Raw genomic sequence first — 20,902 nt, 5'->3', positions numbered from 1 at the left:
CGGGGTGCTAACTTCACACATCCATTATGGTAGAAATAAGGCAGGGAACCAGACTGCAGTGACAATCTATGTGATGAGGAGAGGTCCTGAACAAAACACTTTCATCATATTTATTTTCTTTCACTTTTGCACACCTGTAAATAAGACCAGTATACTTTATAGGGGGATAGTTGAATTCTTTTTCTGAAAATGTCGGCATGCAATGAATAGGAAAGAGGAATTCAATTTTCGAAAATCTTTCTGCTCTACTGTCTTTCCACCTGCACCCTCCTCTTCCCCCTCCTGCTCCTCATCATCATTAACGTTTAAAGAGCGCGTAAACTTAATGTTCGATCACAAAATCTCTCTTCTGGCCCAGAGAAACCTACCGCGAACAAAAAACGCACCTAAATAGACGATAGTAATTTTTAACTCAAACACTGATGATAATCTCTCCTGAAAAGTACAGAGTAATATCCCTGTTGAGTGTCTTTTGAATAGTCGTCTCACTTTTTGGGCTGATACATAGGGAACGAATGATGAAACTCAGGCAGGACGTCGACATGGTTATATTCTAATATCGATAAATGATTTTTACTTAACTGTCTGTCATTCAGAAGCATTTATCAAGAAAACATGACAAATTTTATTGTGCCTTCGTTGACCTTCTAAAGCTTTTGACACTGTCGACTGTCAGAGATTTTGATACCCTTACAGGGTGAGTTAAGGGGAAAAATGTTCAAAATGTTGAATCTCGTCTATAAAAATGTCAACTTTTTGTATGTACAAACGTGAAATATTCAGAGTAGTCGTTGTTAGATGTTTGCTTTGTCCATTTCTGTATTTTTCATAAACGAGTTGACACATGATGTACAAAACAGTGGCCAATGTGGTATCCAACTCTCTCCTGATCTGACTGAAATATTGTTTACTATATTCGCTAATGTACTACTTTTTTCAGACACACAAATTTTGTTTTACAACGCCTTTTAAATTTTATTAAACAGACAACCCAGAAATTTCCTGAAAAAGACAATCTCACCCTCGTGTTTGATGTTTTTAATTTTGTCAAATTGAGAATTCAGCAATGTTGTTTGTCTTTTGTTTATTATTCACTGGCCATGTTCATGACATGACATTTGTTCAAAAATGGAAACCTACTGATTAAAGCTAAATAGCCGATTCACTTCAAACATTTGCATCTTGAATCATAAATTACAGTCAACCAATACACTTTCCACCGTGCTAAGAGATGAAATAGATTATGAAAGCTGTGTCACGGTGTTCTATGTCCACAAGATTCTGTTTAGAAAATTGATAAATAGGCGAATACCATTGTTTATAGTCCGTATTTTACAGTATTGGTATTCAAGTCAGTTATTTTTTGTACGATGGGCGTCTGCTTTGTCAAACGCATTCAGTGTTATTAATGGCGTACGGCAAGGCAGCAATCTCTCACCTATGCTCTTTGCTGTGTATGTAGACGATCTAAGTACAAAGCTACAATCAGCCTGTGTTGGATGCTGTTTGGTAAACACAGTTGTTAATCACCTATTTTATGCAGATGACTTAGTTTTGATTTGCCCCTCGGCAAAAGCATTACAAAAATTAATTTACATATGTGAACACTATGGGGACAAGCATGACATTGTTTTTCATCCCACTAAAACAGAATGTATGGCTATATTCCCGAGGTCTTGGAAACCTAACAGAATTCCTATCGTATTTTTATATGGAAAATCTCTTAAATTTGTTAACACTAAAAAATATCTTGGATATATTGTTTCTTCTTCGGGGGAAGACAACGCTGATATGCACAGGCAACTTCGATGTGTTTATGCTAGAGCTAATTGGATTGCGCGCAATTTCAGCTGCTGTTCACAGATTGTGAAATGTACCCTTTTTAAAAGCTTTTTATATAGTATGTATTGTCTTAATGTTTGGTGTAACTACAGTGCTAGACAGATGTCAACTCTAAAAGTGGCTTATCATAATGCATTGCGAATAATTTTTGATCTTAAACGAGATGCGAGTATCAGTCACAATTTTGTATCAAGAAATATTTTGAATTTTGCTTCATTGCAACGAAAGTTACTATTGAACTTTTGCAAAAGATTAACAGAAAGCAAGAATTCTGTAATATACAGTTGTGTTAATTCTGATTTTTACTTTAATTCAACTTTCTGGCAGCATTGTAGGAATGTATTGTATTAGTATTTTCAGTAGTTTTTTTATTCTTTTATAAAATTTATTTCTCGCTGTAATGCCTACATTTTAATGTTTTTCTTGGTATGGGCCGATGGCCTGAAATAAAGGTAATAATAATAAGTGTTATTCAACTCTAAGCTACTATAGCAATCATGTTAAAACATGTGAAATTGACATAACCTTATGACTACAGTCAATTTCAGGAAGTTTTAACTACAATATGTCTTTTAGTAAAACATCCGTTGATTAAACAATGATAAAGGCATCACATAAGACCTGCGTCAGTTGGTGAGAAACAGTGATCACGTGAAACGCCGTGGAGGAGGATTGGAAATTTTAGAAATGTTGTTCTTTTCATAAAGAGATTACCATAACAATGGACATGACACAGCCAAGAATATCTTATTGTTCTGAATCACAATAATGTACCGACCTCTTTAATGTACAGACACAATTTTGAATACAAATTGGTTTTTCCTTTTAATCCAAAAGAATCCGTACTGTTCAATTGTTAAATAGTCTTTCCGGTTAATTTGGAAGAAGATCATGATGTTTGAGATGAATTATCAATGACGTGCACCATCATGAATGGTTTGGATAGATGATTTGACTGAATAAAAGAAAACTTATACGTTAGGTGACAATAAGTCAGAGGTAAACTAACGTTAGGAATGCAGTATTCAGGGTGTTCAAAACTTGAAATTGTTGGCTTAGGATGCACCCACAAATAATGATAAAGGGTGTCTGGAGGGATCGCGATTATTGAAATCTTAATTTTTTTCAGATTCCCCCTCTCAATACTCTCAAAAAAGTTTCAAATCCATCCTGCCAAACTATCATAAAACCGCATGCCAGTATTTATTAGGGATGTCTTCGAAGAAAAAATAAACATGTATTGCGCAGGTCTGCTTGCACGTCATAGTGCTCGACACTACATTTTGAAGCACACATAATATTCTGTAGTGTATATAGATATGCTGTAAGCAATTTGCAGAGCCATATTCCTAGGCAAGTTCTCAAAGTGATTCACTTTTAAATGCATCGCGGTGGACTTTTTTGATTTATCAGTCTACGCCGACTTTAGTTAATCCAAATTTGGCTGGGTCAATGGCACCAAATTAAGAGCACCCAAAATGATGATCATGAGTATGGACATTACGAATTCCAGGCTTTACTTTTGCCTAAAGTCGAAATGTGAGCAAAGTGACCTACAGAAAAATATCATAAAAAGCAAAAGGCATATACGAACTAGATGCTACTTGTATAAGTTATAGAAAATTGACAACTCTGGAAGCTAGGTTGAAATATTCCATCAAATAAAACTTTTACTCTCTAAAATTTTGAGTGTAATCATGGCAAATTTGGTGAAAAATAAAAAAGCCATTTATTCACACATTTATTTCATTTAAATTAGGCAAAAAAAATAAATAATTGTGCTGTTCCGATAGTTTTCAAACATAGGGTAGGTAGGTAGGCAGGGATTTTTTTTCCAAAATATTTTTATTTTTATATATGCATTTTCAGAGCTTCAGGGCGTCAAACGCTGGCCACATCATTTCAAGAAAAACGTATCATACATATAAAAGGAATGAAAACATAACAGACATCCTCGTTCAAGCAAAAATCAAACGCGAGGTAACGAACGCGTGATTCAACAGTTTTTTTCCTTCTTTTTTTCTATTTCCGTCTTTATGTAGCTCTAAAAAGTTTGGGGTTGGCAGATAAAATAGGGTAAGTCGGGTTATCGGAACAGCACAATTTGTTTTGTTCGCCTTTAGAATCTTCACTGTTCAAAGTTTTACTTTTGTGTTTTTGTACGAATAGAATGGGAACATTTCATTCACTGCATGAACTTGAATTGTTTGTGATAAGTGACTTTGTGAAAAACTATGACTTTTCATTGGACGTTTGTAGAAAATCAAGCATGGTGACCAAATCGTTTTCTTTGATATTTGATTATTCTAATATACTAGAAATCAAAAATCCCTAATGCAACAGCATAACAATAGCTACAATTTTTTCGATCACACATCCTTCAGTGAACAATATTACAAACATAAAAGTTTGATACCTTTCAGTTTTTCTACTTTTGTACTAACTCCAATCTCTTGTTTTACATCTTTTATGTTGAAATATTCAGTGTTAACGTATCGACACTATCTACGTACTTGTTACGTACACTTATATTGCTGTCAATTGCGTTCCAAATACATTGAAATGTCAATATATTATAAGACTGCTGTATACTTGGGCTATGTGAATAAGTTTAAAGCATTTAACCATGATTTTAAAAAAAAATAACAAAAAAAATGATGTTGATGTTGCAGCAGGAGACAATTTGCCCTCCTGGCGGGGCAAATTGTCACCTGCTCTCGGGCACATATAATCAGGCAATAATATATAATATTGCATTGATATATTGAAAAAAATATCAACAGTTGCAGCTTCTGCCCCGTTACAAGACCTACTTGTTGTTAATGGCATTCATAAATTGTTAGATTTAAGAAAAATAAAAGTCGTGAATGCGACAAAATGATTCTAGATTTTGTTTAATCATAACCATCATAACCATTGGATAATATAATAATGACATTATGTTGAATTACCTTCCAAACTATGGAATCTAAAAGTGTAAAAACTATATAGTAAGGAACCAAAATATTTCAGCTCCCGCCTTATACGCAGAGAGAAACTTTAAGTCACCCTCCCAGAATTTTCAAATCCCCCACGAATTCCTCAAGCGCCCCTCAGTATATCTGAACAGTCTTATTGTCACTGATAATGGACTGTGAAGTCAGCAGATAACAGAAGGTGTATCATTTTTAGGGATAGGGGGCTAATGTTTTGTGGAATATTTGGCCAACAAAGTGATGAGTTAATGATCAGTTTAATGTGTGTTGTCTGGTTAAACATGAATAGAGATTTAGATCTAGCCAGGAAGGGTGGATTCTGAGACAACAGCCAAGAAGAACTATGTAATAATTTAAAGCTTCATTTAGCGACTTGTTAATATGCTTTTAAATTGCTCATTGTGTATCTTTGGAATGTCATATATCAGCTTTGTTTTGCCAGAGCGTCTCCATGGAGGGATTGTAGTTTGAAAATGACGCCATGCAAATACTCCCTCGCCTCGACAGTCCTTTGAAATGTTCTTTGCCGTACGTAATTATTTTATATCTCCCAAAATCTTTAATCGGTGCCTTTTTCATCTTTAAAGGCGATCGGATCTATACCCAGCCCCTTCCCCAGCCTTCACTTGTTGCCTCATTATGCTCAAATACTACCCCTCATTTAAAATAAGGTCATAAGTTAGATAAGTAGCTGTGAAAACGCAGCTATCTGTCGGCGGGCTAGCGTTCGTTTTTTCACTTTTACTCAGCCAATTCGAGATATCCCAATACGAGATCAATTGATGACTATTTAAAACTTAAACCACGGTCTTGCCACACAGAATCATTTACACGTTCTTACTTTAATAGAATTGTACCACTATGGAATCATTTACACTCAGATATTAGAATGTCGGGGAGTGTCTCTCTTTTTAAATCAAGAGTAGCCTAACTTTATTTTATCAGCAGGAATTTGTAAATATTTTCAATTGTACTGTTACTTGTACATGGGTTTCAGCATGTCGCTGTCATAATTGTCGTCCAATTTAATTATTTCCGGTCTATTTACTGTTCCATAGCTGCCGACTTTCTTTTACTATATGTTACAATTGTTTTTTATTGTGCATTATGTTTTGTGCCTTGTTGTTTTTTTCTTTTCAATTTTTAATGCGTGGTGGGGCAGTTATAGAGGTGCTCGTCACCTGTTTGTCTCAACCTTTCACTGGCGGCCTTTGTATTCTAATGTCTAGTGTCACTCCTGGTGAGTACGTTGTTTGTCTTTGTGTTTTCTTTGTCTTTGTATGCCAGTGATGAAGTTTAATAAATAAATAAATAAAATTAAAAGTTCGTCTATGCGGGTCATCAGCAGGTCAACCCCGCCATGGACATTTTGATTAGGCCTACCCGCATAGCGACGCACGCTACCCCGCCGACAGATAGCTGCGTTTCCACTTTCCACAGCTAAAAAGACACCAACCAACCGGCGGCACTGCCACGGATTATGAACTGAAAATTACAAATAATACCGAAAAACGAGTCTTTATGGGATATTCTTTCGACAAAATATTACTTCCAAACCAGTGTTACACAGCAAAAGAAAATTCTGACAAAAACTAGTTGCCATTTTAAAGTGTTGGGCGAATTTTCATTTACTCCTCTTCGAGGAGAATTACATCGACATTCTTCGGACTTGACGCTGAAGCTGACGATGAGTAGAGTCATTTTCAGCGTCAGCTGCTAGCTACAAAGGTCACTTGTAGCTGAGGTTGAATATGAGGATGACGCCAACTTTACGCTGACGCGAGAATGAGGTCGATGGTCAGGTTGCATCATTATTGTATCGACGGAGAGTTGAAAGGGCACAGGCATCTATTGGCTGCCGTTACTGCATGTGCTGTAGTGAGCGCGGGCTTCTGTTGTATTTATTGATATCGCGATACTTAAAGTGCGAACTTTGCGTTTGTAGAAGCTTTTTCGGTATCTGGTGTCTGTCGGAGGATTGCATCAGCATAATTCATTCATCTTGAGCTAGACGTGGCAAGGTGAGCGCGCCAGACGGTGTAAAGAGCAGTGTAGCTGTGGTTCCTTCCTGCGTCGGGGATTCCATTCATTCACTTCCACATCTTTGTTTGTATGTGTACCGTAATAGGGTTTCCTAAAAAAACCCATTCAAAGCAACGGTGTCATTTCGTACAAGGACCGTGCGCGTGAAAGACGTGCATACGTGGCTCAGCTGAGCCTCAGATTTGTCAACAAACCCACTAGCGAATATTTCCACCTTTTCCCATAAGGACACTGCAGAGTGAATCGATTAGTTACACAAATATGGCTGCTTCGAGTGTTCTTCGAAAGTGTAAGATATTGAAGTCTTGTGTTAACACTGGAATTGGTATCAGGCAGCTTAACCAAGAAGGAACTCATTTTATCAGATGTACGCAATTCGGCAGGTGCCTTAGCACCGTTTCACAGAACAACTCTCACATCTGTCATGATGGAAAAGGCCCTCGCGGGTCAGACTGGATGTACCATCAGAGGCAAGTTAGCACGACAGCAGTGAAGTTCAAAGCCGCCTCGTTCAGGTCAGAGTTAGCCAGCTGTAAAAGGATTGTAGTGAAACTCGGCAGCGCAGTCATCACACGTGGAGACGAGTGTGGGCTCGCGCTAGGAAGGCTAGCCGCCATCATCGAACAGGTAAGACCAACTTCAGGATGTTGTTCAACCAATATAATTAAAATGCTCTGCAACCTTCACTTACACAGGTATGATGTATGTAAGGAAGCCGCTCCTACCTCTATGATATCTGTACTAGCATATGTTGCGTACAACTCAGAGATACATGCCAATCACTGTCAAAACCTTGCGAAAAATACAAGTAGACAAGAAATCTCCTCTTATCTTGAGGAAATACCAACAACTTACAAACAATGTATACTGATGTATCAAACCACACATTCCCTCATGGAACACTGACAGCTGTTCAGCAATTATTCTGTTGACACACATCTGCTTACATTAATTTCAATTCAGTCATCAAATATTTCAAAAAGGGATGCAAAATTTGTTAATGTTTTGATCTACTGCAGCTTTTTGCAAGTTATTTTTTTTCCACTTTGTAGATGAACTTGCAAAATGTTAGTATAATGGTAAAGTTACACTAAGGTTTAATATTCACTGACAGTTGTGCAGTGCCACCATCTATTTTTCATTAGGGCTATGAGGTGCTGGTGTGTAATGCTCACTTTTTAAAAATCTTAACAAAAGGAAAAGTGGAAGGATTTTTAAATAATTCAATAACATTTACTAAATTCCTGTGAGTAATTTGTACAATTATACTATGTCAATTTGATAAATTCATTATACAAAACTGAGGTGTTCTGTTTGCAGTGACCCTAACATTATTATGCCACACAGCTTGTTAATATTTTCATTGTGCTGTAAATATAAGCAAACCAACTGTATACAACATATGTTCACCTCAATTGTAAATTTGAAAATATTGCAGCTTTATGAAAGTCATTGTAGCACCTCTTACAATAGAGATAATATCATAATATATCCTCATATTTTTCAACAAATCAATTCTGTGTGGAAACAGCTTGCCAGACCTCACACCTCTGTCTCAATTTCTACTCTATTCTCAATTCACAACAACCCAATAATTTGCCGGTTTCTATCTTTGTACATGAGTGACAATGATTAATGATTCAGTAGTGTCAATATGTTGAGCCTTAGAGGTTACCAGGTGCAAACTGATTCTGTATTTGTATGTCAATGTATGGTACACATGGCAACAAGTTTATCCCTGCTGCACTATCTATGCATACCGGTAGAACAGCTATTTTAAATCAACAAATTTACTTGCAGTAGATTATATATGACATTGTCTTCTCTGCCTTTTATTTGTTCTGTTTATAAGCAGAGCTTAGAGAAGTCTCTGTTTTCTGTTTTATCAAAATATTCTTTTAGCATGATTTGATCCTTTTTTACCAAGTTTTGTTTGAGTTGTTTTCAACTGGCCTGTTGTCGAGAATCTAACAAGTTGTTGTGTAACCCTACAAATCCACAAAATAACATGCTAGATTCTAGACTATTTTTGCCCAGTACATCTCCAAAAATGTTATGAATTGAATTATCATGATTATTTAAAAAAACAAAGAAATTAGAATTGTTATCTTGACACTTCAAAAATAAACATCCCATTGACAGACCAATGATAGGCATTCAATTGCTTACTTACCAAAGCAAATGGAACTTTTGATGGATAGTTTGTACTGCAAGCTTATATCAAGAAATAGTGTTGTTTCAATAAAATTTAACTCTGCAGTTGTAAATCATGACTGGTTTGGATCTAGGAGATATATATGATGCATATCAACATAAGTGACCCCAAAGAATATGAAATAGAGAGATCGTATTGAACAACTGTGACTTTGTGTCTCATCAGATGCTTTGTGCATCAACATTTCTAATAAAACCAATGACCATATCTTCTTTGTCCTTGCATCATAACTGAAGGTTTCAGAGTTACAAAATGCCGGTCGTGAAATGCTGGTAGTGACCAGTGGTGCTGTAGCATTTGGTAAACAACGTCTGCGCCACGAGGTGATGATGTCACAGAGCATGAGACAGACCTTGTCTCAGAGGGGAGATATCAACGGGGTAAGTGTAGAAATGCATGAACTTTGACCTTTGACTCAAGGCTGACCTTTGAAGTACTGCAATATTGCCAGCTGCAGCAAGACAGCTGTAAAGATGTGTTTGAACTGAAGTTCAAGGCAAACCGTCTATTTTTGTACCAGTATTGACATACAACTTGAGGAGCAATGAATGACTGTTTGATTTCATTAAAAGATCTTGCTCAGCGTGAAACAAGTAACCAATTTAAAAAATATTTGTCTTTGTAGCTAGCATCCTTCTTGAGCAAACTTAGCCATGTCTGTCGATTTCCTAACTTAAGATAACGCCCATTTGAAACTCCACATGTGGTTAGATGTTATGTGAGCTAGATTGAAAACATGCTGATTGCAATAAATATCCGAAAATGCTAAGAAAGTATGTAGTTAATTCAAAGTGTTTTACATTAGTTGAAAATTTCAATTTCTTTGTCTGAAGGCTCAGGCTTGAAATCTATCCTTACAAATAAAATTGTAAGTTTTGGATTATACCTGAGCAGGCTTTTCATCAGAAGCTGGGCTGCTGAAGAAATTGCATGGCTGGTGAGGTCATTTCTCTGGCTGTAAAATCTCGAAGTTGCAAACAAATAATGAATGAAATAAAAAAATATTAACTCTGACAGTTATCCATGGCGGCGCTGGATTATGTATGTACACACAGCCTGCTACAGTGCTAGAAAGTCACATATTGGTTTATGTTATGATATGTAGATCAGATACTTTCTAGCCAATGAGACTGTCATACATACATGTATCAAACATCACTATATTTAACCAATTATATAAAGCGTTTCATGTGTTATTGAAAATGATTTGATTTTGGTAGAGTTCACATACAATGGCATCGAAAAACCGATCGTGCAGTATTAGCCAGCTGGTTTTTATTTTGGTGTGAGAAGGAATTCCTGGGAAAAGTAAGGTAGCTGTCTGTTTTAGAATAATTTTTAAACAATGAAAGTCTATGTGTAATGAAATAGCAATGTGTATTCATATGGATTTTGATAAAATTAAAAACATTGCCAGATCTTTATCCCAAGTATTTCTCAACTTTCTGTTTGCAATGTGTTTAGGGACAGTCCGAAATGTGAGCTTGTCGATCAGTCATTGCTGTTTCTAAAATCATTTTAAATGAACAAATTTCGACAGTGTTTTGGATGATCGTATTTGCAAAGTTGCCAATGGTTTTACATTGAAATAAAGCTGCCAGTGAATACGAATGATGAAACAAAGTTGTGTAAAGTGTCAGCCTTGTAGTGCAGCTTAGGGTTTTGTGACATCTACGGAAACATCAAGTCAATTGATACGATGATATTCCATTGTATACAATCTGAATAGAATAAGCCTTTATGAATTTACAATGTCTGTACAATATAAATTGTTTCCGGATCAGTAACAATGAGTTTTAAATTTCAAATCGTGTTAGATTGTGCATAATGAATATATTAGAGTTACTTTATGACCTTACAAACAGAGACAGTGACATTGAGCCTGAATGAAAGGTGGAGTTCTGTAGTGTTGTCCATGAAGTGGAGTAGAATTAAAATAACAGATACTTTTGATGACTTTGATGATTTATTTTTTAGTGTTTTTTGATTTTGCCATTCCTGCAAATTCTTTGATCTACAATCTGTGGCAAACTGAGAGCTCTTTTTAGCTCATATTTGGTATTTATATAAATACCAAAAAGAGCTTATATGGTGAGTCGGTGGTGTCTGTATGTCTGTCTGTATGTATATGGATATGTATGTGCGGATGTATGTCCGTCACACACAAAAGCTCCCATACCGCCTAAGCTACCATCTCAGTATTTGGTGTACAGGTAGATGCAGGGGTTGAGATGTGACGTTGTTCAAATGAACATGTCAGTGTCAAAAATGTGCAAATGATAATTTTTTGATACTGTTGAAAATATGCAAATTAGCACCAAAAAAGGTGTTTTTCGTAAAAAAATCTCCTTCTTCATAACCGCTGGTCAGACAGCTTTGTTATTTGGTATACAGGTCCCTAGGGATAACCCAACGTAGATTTGTTCAAATTGTGATGAAATATGCAAATCTGTATTTTTAAGGAATTTTTTTGTCATTTTTGGTCAAAACTTTCTTTCATCAAAACCGCTCGTCTGACAGCTTTGATAATTGGTATACAGGTACGTACAGATAAACTTAATATGATATATTGAATATATGATGAAATCTGCAATTTTGTATTTTTGGTGCAATTTTTGCCATTTTTGGTCAAAAAATTTGTTTCTCAAAAACTGCTCTTCTGATGCCTTTGATATTTGGTATACAGTTTCCTAGGGGTTGTCTTAGTGTGATATATTGAAATTTGATGAAATCTTCCATTTTTGTATTTTTGGGTCAATTTTTGCCATTTTTGGTCAAAATATTTGTTTCTCAAAAGTTACTCATCTGATAGCTTTGATATTTGGTATACAGGTTCCTAGGCTTTATCTTAATGTAATATATTGAAATTATGATGAAATCTTCAATTTTGTATTTTTGCAGCTAATTTTGCCATTTTTGGTCAGGCCATCCTGAAATGAGCTATCAAAGATATCCACCTTCTCATCAATACATGTGTCAAAACCGCTTGTCAGACAGCTTTAATATTTGGTTTACAGGTCCCTAGGATGATCTTAGTGAGATAATTTCATACAGTCTGGAAATACTTAATTTTGTATCCATGTCCATTGTAGCTTCAGGGACTTTGGCCCTATGTTTTTTTCTGGTTGTACTGTGCAGAAATCATTGTCATAACATCAACGTAGAATTTTCCTGCACTGAACAGGTAGAAACAACATTTATTGTTGATCTTTGGTACCCATACTGGTATGTACCAATTCTGATCAAATGTGAGCGACACCATATAACTGCGGTATTTTTTACCAGCTCCAATTGTATCGTTGTTGGATTATTGAATATTGTGACTCAAACACTGATCATGCAGAAAAATGAAATAAAAATATCAGTGTCCGATGCCATTTTCAAACAGTTTCACCTTGTGTAAAACAAATTTAAAGGCCTCTCAGATTACACCATTGCACACACCAATTTCTCGAAATTTTTTATACGAGAGGGGACTTCCTTCTTTTGCCCCCTCCCCCTTGGGGTGTCCCATGTTATTTTCAAACACTTTTACCAAGTACAAAACAAATTGAACTCTTCTCAAATTGAACCATTGCTCACATCAATTTTCTCAAAATTTTTGTTGCGAGAGAGGGGAATAATGCACTCTCACGCTTGGCCTCTTGTGCTTTCTCCCCCTGTACTTTCAAAATCTCCCCTGTCAGATATCCTAGTGAAAACCTTGCCTGAGTTTTGTGTTGAGTTAGCTCATGAAAGATGTTGCTTAATCGCCTGCCTAACCATTGAGCCCCTGTCAGTCCTGGTATAAATTGACCTAAAACCAATGAAGCACATACCGAATCAGTCTTTAATCTCTTTCCCCCAAGTCCATATTTGTAAGGCCAGCCTAGTAGTGTAATAAACCAATATGAGTCTGTAGGGCTGCAATCACTGAGTTCTTGTCCTTGGGCCCTGGTGAATATCCCTGGCAACATCCAGTGGTCACTTGGCAACATTATGTTCTCCAGGCATCATGATACCATAGTGATCAGATTCAAACTGTTTACATCACTACAGTCATGACAGTACAAAAAACATTATTAATTCAGGTCAGCTTACATGTACCAGTGCTTCAACTCTCAACGATGCTCTTCATTAATATAGAACTGAATTTGGTAATTTTTCTGTCAATTTTCAAACTCATGACAGTATTCATGAATAATCTTTCTTGTCATGAAATAATGTTAGTTTTGATGAGCAATCATTGCCTCCAGATACCTATGAGCCATAAATCAATCCCATGTACTGATACGTCAGCGGTCCATATGGTCGTGTGGATGCTTGACATTTTCAGAAATAAATAATTTGAAACTGATGAGCACATTTGAAAAGAGCAACACTGAAAGTTTGTGAAATGAAACTCCTTGACAAAAGTACATGTCCATTGTTCCAAACAGTATCACTTCCCCATCTGCCAAATTAGTAAAAAGTGGTATTGAGCCAAAACCGTATACTTTTTCGCCCTCTTGGCTGGGTAGTTTATGACAGCTTTAGTTTTAAAAATCATGTTTACAGCAATGTTTTTAAGGGCCTTCAAATGTTTTAAGTTTTTAACCCGTGTTAATCAACTTGACCTAATGGTTACATGTGAACTTGGCAGGATAAGGGTTAAAAGACACAGTGAAAATACAGTGTACATTGTGAAGAGAAAGATAGATATGTTCAGTAATAAATAGACAAATAAACAAACCAAAAATCAAAATTTGTGACTTCAAAAATTCCCAAAGTGTCTTTAGTCAAGGACACTGCTATATGTATATCAGTTTATTATTATCAATAATCATATAGTTGTAATTCAATCAGCCATGAAGGAAAATTTTTTTATTTTTCGTAGATAGAACATAGGACTGAGTTGTACTTTGATGCCAAATGCATTTATCCCTGCAAGAATCTTCAAGTAGACAGCTGGCAGGCATCGTTCCCACGTAACTCTAACTACCAGGACAAGCCCTTGGCAAGCAAAGATGGCTGACAGGAAGTTGACCAGAATCAAAAAGAAAATGTAGAATAAATTTCTCCATAGTCATTGTCAAGCCTAGAGTATCACCATATCAAAAATTATCAAGGTTTTCATGACATTTCCTGGTTTATGTAAATTAATTTTTGTGGTTTCTCTTAGCTGAACAATAATCAACAATATTTAATATCAAGCAGGAATTTTACATTCTAATTCAGTGTTTTTGTTAAGGCTGGTACCGTGGTAAATGGTACTGGGGTTACGCCGTCATTTTACCAGGGTTCCCTTGGTATATCAATGCAATCAGATTAGGGACAGTAGAAATGTTACCGGGGTTCCCAAATCATTTACCTATATTCCCCAACCTTAGCAAAAACACTGTAATTGTACCATTGACAGCTTATATAAAATACTGAAATAATCATATCTATTAAATATGAAAAGTGTCACTGAGGGGTATCATAAGACTAAAAAAATTCATTTTTAGCTACTATAGACTATAGTCTATAGAAGCTATTGGGATGGGTATCCGTCCGGCGTCCGTCGTCAGTCTGTATGTATGTATGTATGTATGTATGTCCGTTTGTGAGGCGTCCGTCCACTCAAATATCTTGAGAACCGCAGTACTTACTGATTTGATATTTGTTGTGTAGATGAAAAATATGATTTTGAGAACATTTTTTTTAATTTTTTGATATTGTTGAAAATAGGCAATTAATGCCAAAAAGGTGTTTTTGGTAAAAATCTTCTTCTTCATAACCGCTGGTCAGACAGCTTTGTTATTTGGTATACAGGTCCCTAGGGATAACCCAACTTAGATTTGTTCAAATTGTGATGAAATATGCAATGTGTATTTTTAAGGAATTTTTTTGTCATTTTGGGTCAAAGTTTGACTACATATGTAATTTTTGTACTGTATAAACCCTATCAATTCACCCAGAAAAAATAATTAATATGATTTTAAATAATTGAATTAATTAGGAAATCATCAAAGCCAAAATAATTTAGTGTGGAATTATCAGTGTCATAGTGAATTGAGGATTAAAACATGTAAAGGCAACTTTCCTGAATCCCAACTTTGATATATTCTGAACCACCATTTATGTTATCTAAAAGAAATTGCTCATAATAGTTTGTCATGATAGGGTGGTCAAATAAATAGAGATAGAGAAAGTTCTAATTTCCATTTATGGTTGACTTGGTAAGGATAAAATAAGATTACTTTTTGAGGAAAAAAATAGAGTGGTCAATTATAAGAGTGGTCAAAGTGATAGGGTTTTTATGGTAAAGCTCTGCTGTAAGATTCCTTATGTGCTATTTATAGCAATTATGCAATCTGTGTAAACAGTGCAATGAAAGTGTAACATGATTCCTTATAATGCTTTTGATGACCTTGAACTTCTTAAGTTTCAAACATTTGTCTCTTCAGTGTGCTTTCTCTGAGTACGTACAGTCTCAACTTATTCAACAGAACTTACTTACAATGTTAATTTGAAAGTTAAAATGTGCTTGGTTAATAGGATGAAAGTACTGATATTAAAAGATAACCAGCTCAAGATTCTTTATAACCTGACAGATATGCTGTTTTTTTTATGACGTAAATCTTGATTTAAGCAAGTCTTGTTTACTTTAATTAGAATGTAATTAACTCTCGTTTATTTGCTATTATAGACTAATATAGTCTGATGAAATATGCAAATCTGTATTTTTACCGATTTTTTTTTCCATTTTTGGTCAGGCCATCCTGAAATGAGCTATCAAAGATATCCACCTTCTTCATCAATACATGTGTCACAAAAGGTTATTCTCTACATAACACAGCAGAGCTCTGTCAACTGTTGAGTCGCTTGTTTTTTCAAAACCGCTGGTCAGACAGCTGTAATATTTGGTTTACATGTCCCTAGGATGACCTTAGTGAGATAATTTCATACAGTCAGGAAATACTTAATTTTGTATCCATGTCTATAGTAGCTTCAGGGACTTTGGCCCTATGTTTCATTGGTTAACTAATTATGAATATAAAGCAGAACAAATCATGTCATTAAATTAATATACCGGTATCTCGGAACCAATATAAACAATAGAATGCAGTAAATATTTTAAATTATTTTCAAATATGGCCATGCCATATCATATACTCTTGTTTTCCACAGCCATTACAAAACTGAATACTAGCACAGGTCTATATTTATAACTTTCCTAAAAGATGGCTGCCAATGGATTATTCATTAATCATACATTTATAATTACATTTTTTTGAAACTAAAATACCTTTAAGTGATTATGTAGTGTTCGAATTCAGATTGAATGTAATCAATATCTGAGACGTCTCAGCTCATAGAGGTACATGACTTGTCTAGTGTCGATATTTGGTATCCAAATAGCGCAAACTTGATAGACAATCTTTGATGATTCAGAGAAGAGGACTCTGAAAAGAATTACATTAGTAACCTGATTTCAAAGCCGGAAAGGGTGAACAAGTAATGGTTAATGATCATCATAACCGTTGCATTCGATTGGCAAAGAGCTTCTGACGCACCATGTGTGTGAAATGACTATGTAACCATGGAAACAGGGTCCAGTGATAAGGCTAATGAAATGAACATCACAAATTTAGAAGTACAGATTGAGAACAGAATTGGAGTAATGAAAATGAAACCACTGTTCCTGAAGGAGAATGATTTCAATGGAAAATTCCTCACTGTAAAGTCAACGAGAGACATTGTATGAATTTGTCCCCCTTGAAATGCTATGACATGTACAAGTACACTGAATATGTAAATTTGTCAATGGTTAGGCACCAAAGCTATTCTTAGCTATGTGATAGTCACAGAAAATGCATTGCATTGAGACCAGGATTCCATTACATTTGCTGTGAATGTGCGAGGTCAGTGTTTGGTTTTTATCAGGCTTATGTCATCCCAAATATGTGAATAGAAACCTTTTTTTTCCCATTTTTGGTGATCAGATAGGAAATTCAAACAAAAGGTGCATTAAAACATCAAATCTCAAAATAGAAATTTTTCTGAATTGAAACATTGTGCAGGGACATCCTGTCAATTTTGAGGTTATTGATTAGATTGAAAATTCAATTTGCATGCCGGCCATGTTCTTTAATGACCATGTCTGGTTTCAAGTCTGTAAAGTAATTCAATATTTTCCTCCATTGTGCCGTTCATTTCATCATGGAAATGACAAATTTAGAAATGTACATGTACAAATGCAGCCATTGAAAGGGCAGACAGCACATCATGTTTTTCTTCTCTTGATGATTTTTACTGTCCTTGTGAAATGAAAGTATTTCAAAAGCATACAGTATTGATATTTTATCTTTTATTGTTTAGTCCCTAACAGAAATGGCAGATTTTAGGTGAACAAATGTAGTCATCAAATATTGCCAATATTTAATCGTATTCTTCTTTTGTAGATGATGTGTACTATTCTGCTAAAATGCTAGTAAATGAAGATGTCTGAATTAATGTCATAAAAAAGTTGAAACTGTGGCTGTCAAACGGAATTGTTTGATTTAAAACGTTTTCTTATATCTGAAGGACAGCTTACATGTCTAAGTCATTGGCATGCCATATTGACATTGAGGGCATAGTTTTAGTTATGAGTGTCGTCATTTGCACCTAGACCAAATGGGTTCCATCGTTGAAAAGTGAAAAGTAACATTCCATCTTTGGGAGATGATGAATAGTCATATGCAAATAAATCATGACCTTTGACTCTGCATACTTCAATTGTATTCAGCCTAAAACTTTACCTGGAAAAAGACTGCCATTAATATGAAGCTTATAATAGAGTACATGAATATTACTTGTGTTTGGGTAGCATTTAGCAATCAGGGAAGATTTGTACATTCACTCATTTGTTTTGATTTCATTTGGCTTTGAATGTGTACAATAACAGAACACATGAGGAATACTGGATCCAGGTTATCTTAAAAGGGTCATGCCAATACTTAATGAAAATTAGACCCCCTAGGATTATGTGAATTTTCAAAATTGTTCAATGTAAGTCCAGTACTTTCACTGCATAATGCCTTTGAAAGGAAGAAGATTTTGTAGACATCAAAGCTGTGATGTCATGGCTTCACGCAACTACACTAATGTCATGGACAAGTAATTTTATTTGCGGATTTTATAATAGCGCCACCAACCAAAGTATCAGGAAATTGTCTTAAAAAACTGATTCCAGTCAATGTGCAAGTGAATTTCATTGTTAATCTTAAAATGTCATGATCAGTGTTTTGAAATGTCAGATTGTAGTCTGATTTCTTTCCGTCCGGTTGTTTTTTTCCACAGGGTCAAATTATCTTGGAACCAAGGGCATGTGCTGCTGCTGGGCAGAGTGGACTCATGTCATTGTATGAAGCAATGTTTTCACAATATGGTGTGACGACAGCCCAGGTACTGACCAGGCAAAATCACCCTCTTTCTTTTCTTCTGCTTCAAAGTAACTTGTCTTATTCTGAACATTTTACATTTGTAAAATGTTCCTTTGTGCACGAGGAAGTGGTATTAAAGACAGCCTGCAAAATAGTGACTAGGAAATAAACTTATGAGAATACTAAAGGGCTGTCTTGATGTTTTTGACGTAAGCCAGATTTAATTTTTAATTAGAATGAGCAGGACCTCTTTCCAGATTTCTGAAAAAATGAAAACAAAAGAAATGGCTTTCAAAATAAATTCTAGGTTGTCAGTTTTCAAGTTGTATATTTTTACCATTAGATTTCATCGTACAATTCCTCTATCAGCTAGTGAAACTGATGTTTATAGTGATTTCTTCATATTGAAAACTTTTGAGGTTAGAGCGCCCTCTACAGCTTATATGTGGACTAGAGAAAACAGGTTTAGAGAACAGTGTCTTAAATGGAAAGCTTGAACTGAGAGCTTCGAAGTGTTGCACAAGTGAATTCAATTTGATCTGTAAATTGTCAACTTTTGCCAAAATCTCTTTCTTCAAGAGACTTGAAATATGTTACACTAATAATTAAACCAATGGTGAGAATTTGATAATTAATTTTCCAAAGTTTTATAAAATTACGAGCAGGCGCCTTTTGCTACAGAGAAAGGAGAGTAACTTGTCAAATATTTCAATATAAACTTCTTACTAGGTACTTGTCACAAAGCCAGACTTCTACCACGATTACACACGGAATAACTTGAGAAGTACCATGCATGAACTTGTTGGAATGAACATAGTACCGATTATCAATGCCAATGATGTAGTAGCCCCACCACCAGAGCCAGATAAGGATCTACAAGGAGTAAGTAGGAGTTTCATTTTTCATGGACAGTAATAACAAGTACAGGCATTTGTTGTTAAATTGAAATAGCGCCCCCTAGAGGCCATATGTAGAATTTCACTTTCTCATCAGTTCTTCAGTTTGTGCTTTCTACCATCAAATTATACCTGCTGATGTGCAGCCTGCTAATAAGGTTATCTCTGATTGGTCCATCGTCACTATTCACAGCGACTTAGGGAGTCTATTCTTATTGTTTTTATTATAATGGTAAGATTAAGCTACCCAATTGGATAACAGCTTCTTAGATGCTGCACATTAGCCCAATTATATACTCCGTTTGCATGAAATGGTCGACTTTTACATAAAGCTTTTGGCAAAATCATCACAAGGATGTATAGATGGAAATTTAATAAGAATTAAATATTAGAAATTTGAAACGGAGTATAGGTTGCTGGCACAACTCTGTGTTCGGATAAAGGGTTTTTCCTGCTTGCTTGCTTGCTTGCTTTCTATTGTATATTATGCCGTCTTCTCGCCTTTTACTAACCTCTCAATGCTTCTTTTCTGATATCTTCATTACATTAATAAAAGATTTCAGAATAATGATATAAACAGGTATTTTTTTACATAGACAGTAATGACCAAATGAAATATGTTCATACTCTCTTGTAGTGATCAACTACATGAGAGAGTTGCACTGCAAAATGATTAAAGTTACAGAGAAACTATGAGATAAATGGCTCATCTCATACTACCAGCTCATCATACAATCAAATTACTTGGTATCATCAGTCAGCGTGTTTTAAGAATAAGGATCTTTCACCATGTATTCAGAAAACAGCGTGTTAATGCACATTTTGTATTCAAAGACATTCACATAGAAGCACACAGCTGATATTCTGAGATGTTAAGGTGGAGTTTACTAAGGCTCTAATAATTTTTATCCTGTATTTATGACATATTTAGTGACAGTATGAGATTTTGAATAGATCTAGAAAGAATAGCGTTCAGTGTTAATAAGGATATTTTAGTAGACACCAACTGTTATGATCAATAGTAACTTTCATTGCGTGGTCAATTGTTTTCCAGCATTGGGGTTGGGGGTCATTGTTTACTTTAATGGGGGTGGGGGTCATTGTTTAATTTAATGGGGGGAGTAGGATGTTAAAAGTGAAGGACCTTATGACTTTCACTATTTGGTATTACATTTTGAAAAGTTCTGTTTTCTGTACATTGGTCCTATAAGAGCATCAGAAAATGACAGTACTGTAGTGTTAGGTCCAGCAGCACCCCATTTTGATGGACATTGTAAAATTTTGATCTTTAAGAATCATGGTTACCAAATGTGGATTTTTGCTGATTGTCAAGATTAAAGTGATATTAATCGGGAATTTACCTAAATGTAACGTTTATTTCTATGACGTTCTTGAGCCAGATGACTCTGAGAATATTTTTAAACATGCTGAACCATACACCCAATTTGCTTTATAACGCCTTGGGAGATCTTTGTACATAAGAATGTGCAACCATTGTGGTGATTGAGTCAAATCATTTCATTACAGGTCTGTGAATTTACTGTCAAGCAAGCAAAGAGTCTT

The 20,902-nt window shown here is 35.4% G+C and overlaps 1 protein-coding gene across 2 annotated transcripts in view; it reads left to right on the top strand.

Moving 5' to 3' along the window:
* Positions 1-6,622: 6,622 nt before the first annotated feature.
* Positions 6,623-20,902, top strand: part of LOC139119747 (delta-1-pyrroline-5-carboxylate synthase-like) — a 48,379-nt gene continuing 34,099 nt past the window's right edge. Inside the window, exons 1-4 of one of the 2 annotated variants that reach the window (XM_070683624.1) lie at positions 6,623-7,487; positions 9,312-9,455; positions 18,361-18,465; positions 19,173-19,325. In XM_070683624.1, coding sequence (XP_070539725.1) covers positions 7,122-7,487; positions 9,312-9,455; positions 18,361-18,465; positions 19,173-19,325 — 768 coding nt within the window. In that variant the 5' untranslated portion in view covers positions 6,623-7,121. The remainder of the gene's footprint in view (positions 7,488-9,311; positions 9,456-18,360; positions 18,466-19,172; positions 19,326-20,902) is intronic. The other variant, XM_070683623.1, reaches the window with a different exon arrangement.

This window comes from Ptychodera flava, chromosome 20 (genome assembly GCF_041260155.1).
Source record: "Ptychodera flava strain L36383 chromosome 20, AS_Pfla_20210202, whole genome shotgun sequence".
Lineage (NCBI taxonomy): Eukaryota > Metazoa > Hemichordata > Enteropneusta > Ptychoderidae > Ptychodera > Ptychodera flava.
This window is presented reverse-complemented; position numbering and strand designations above follow the sequence as displayed.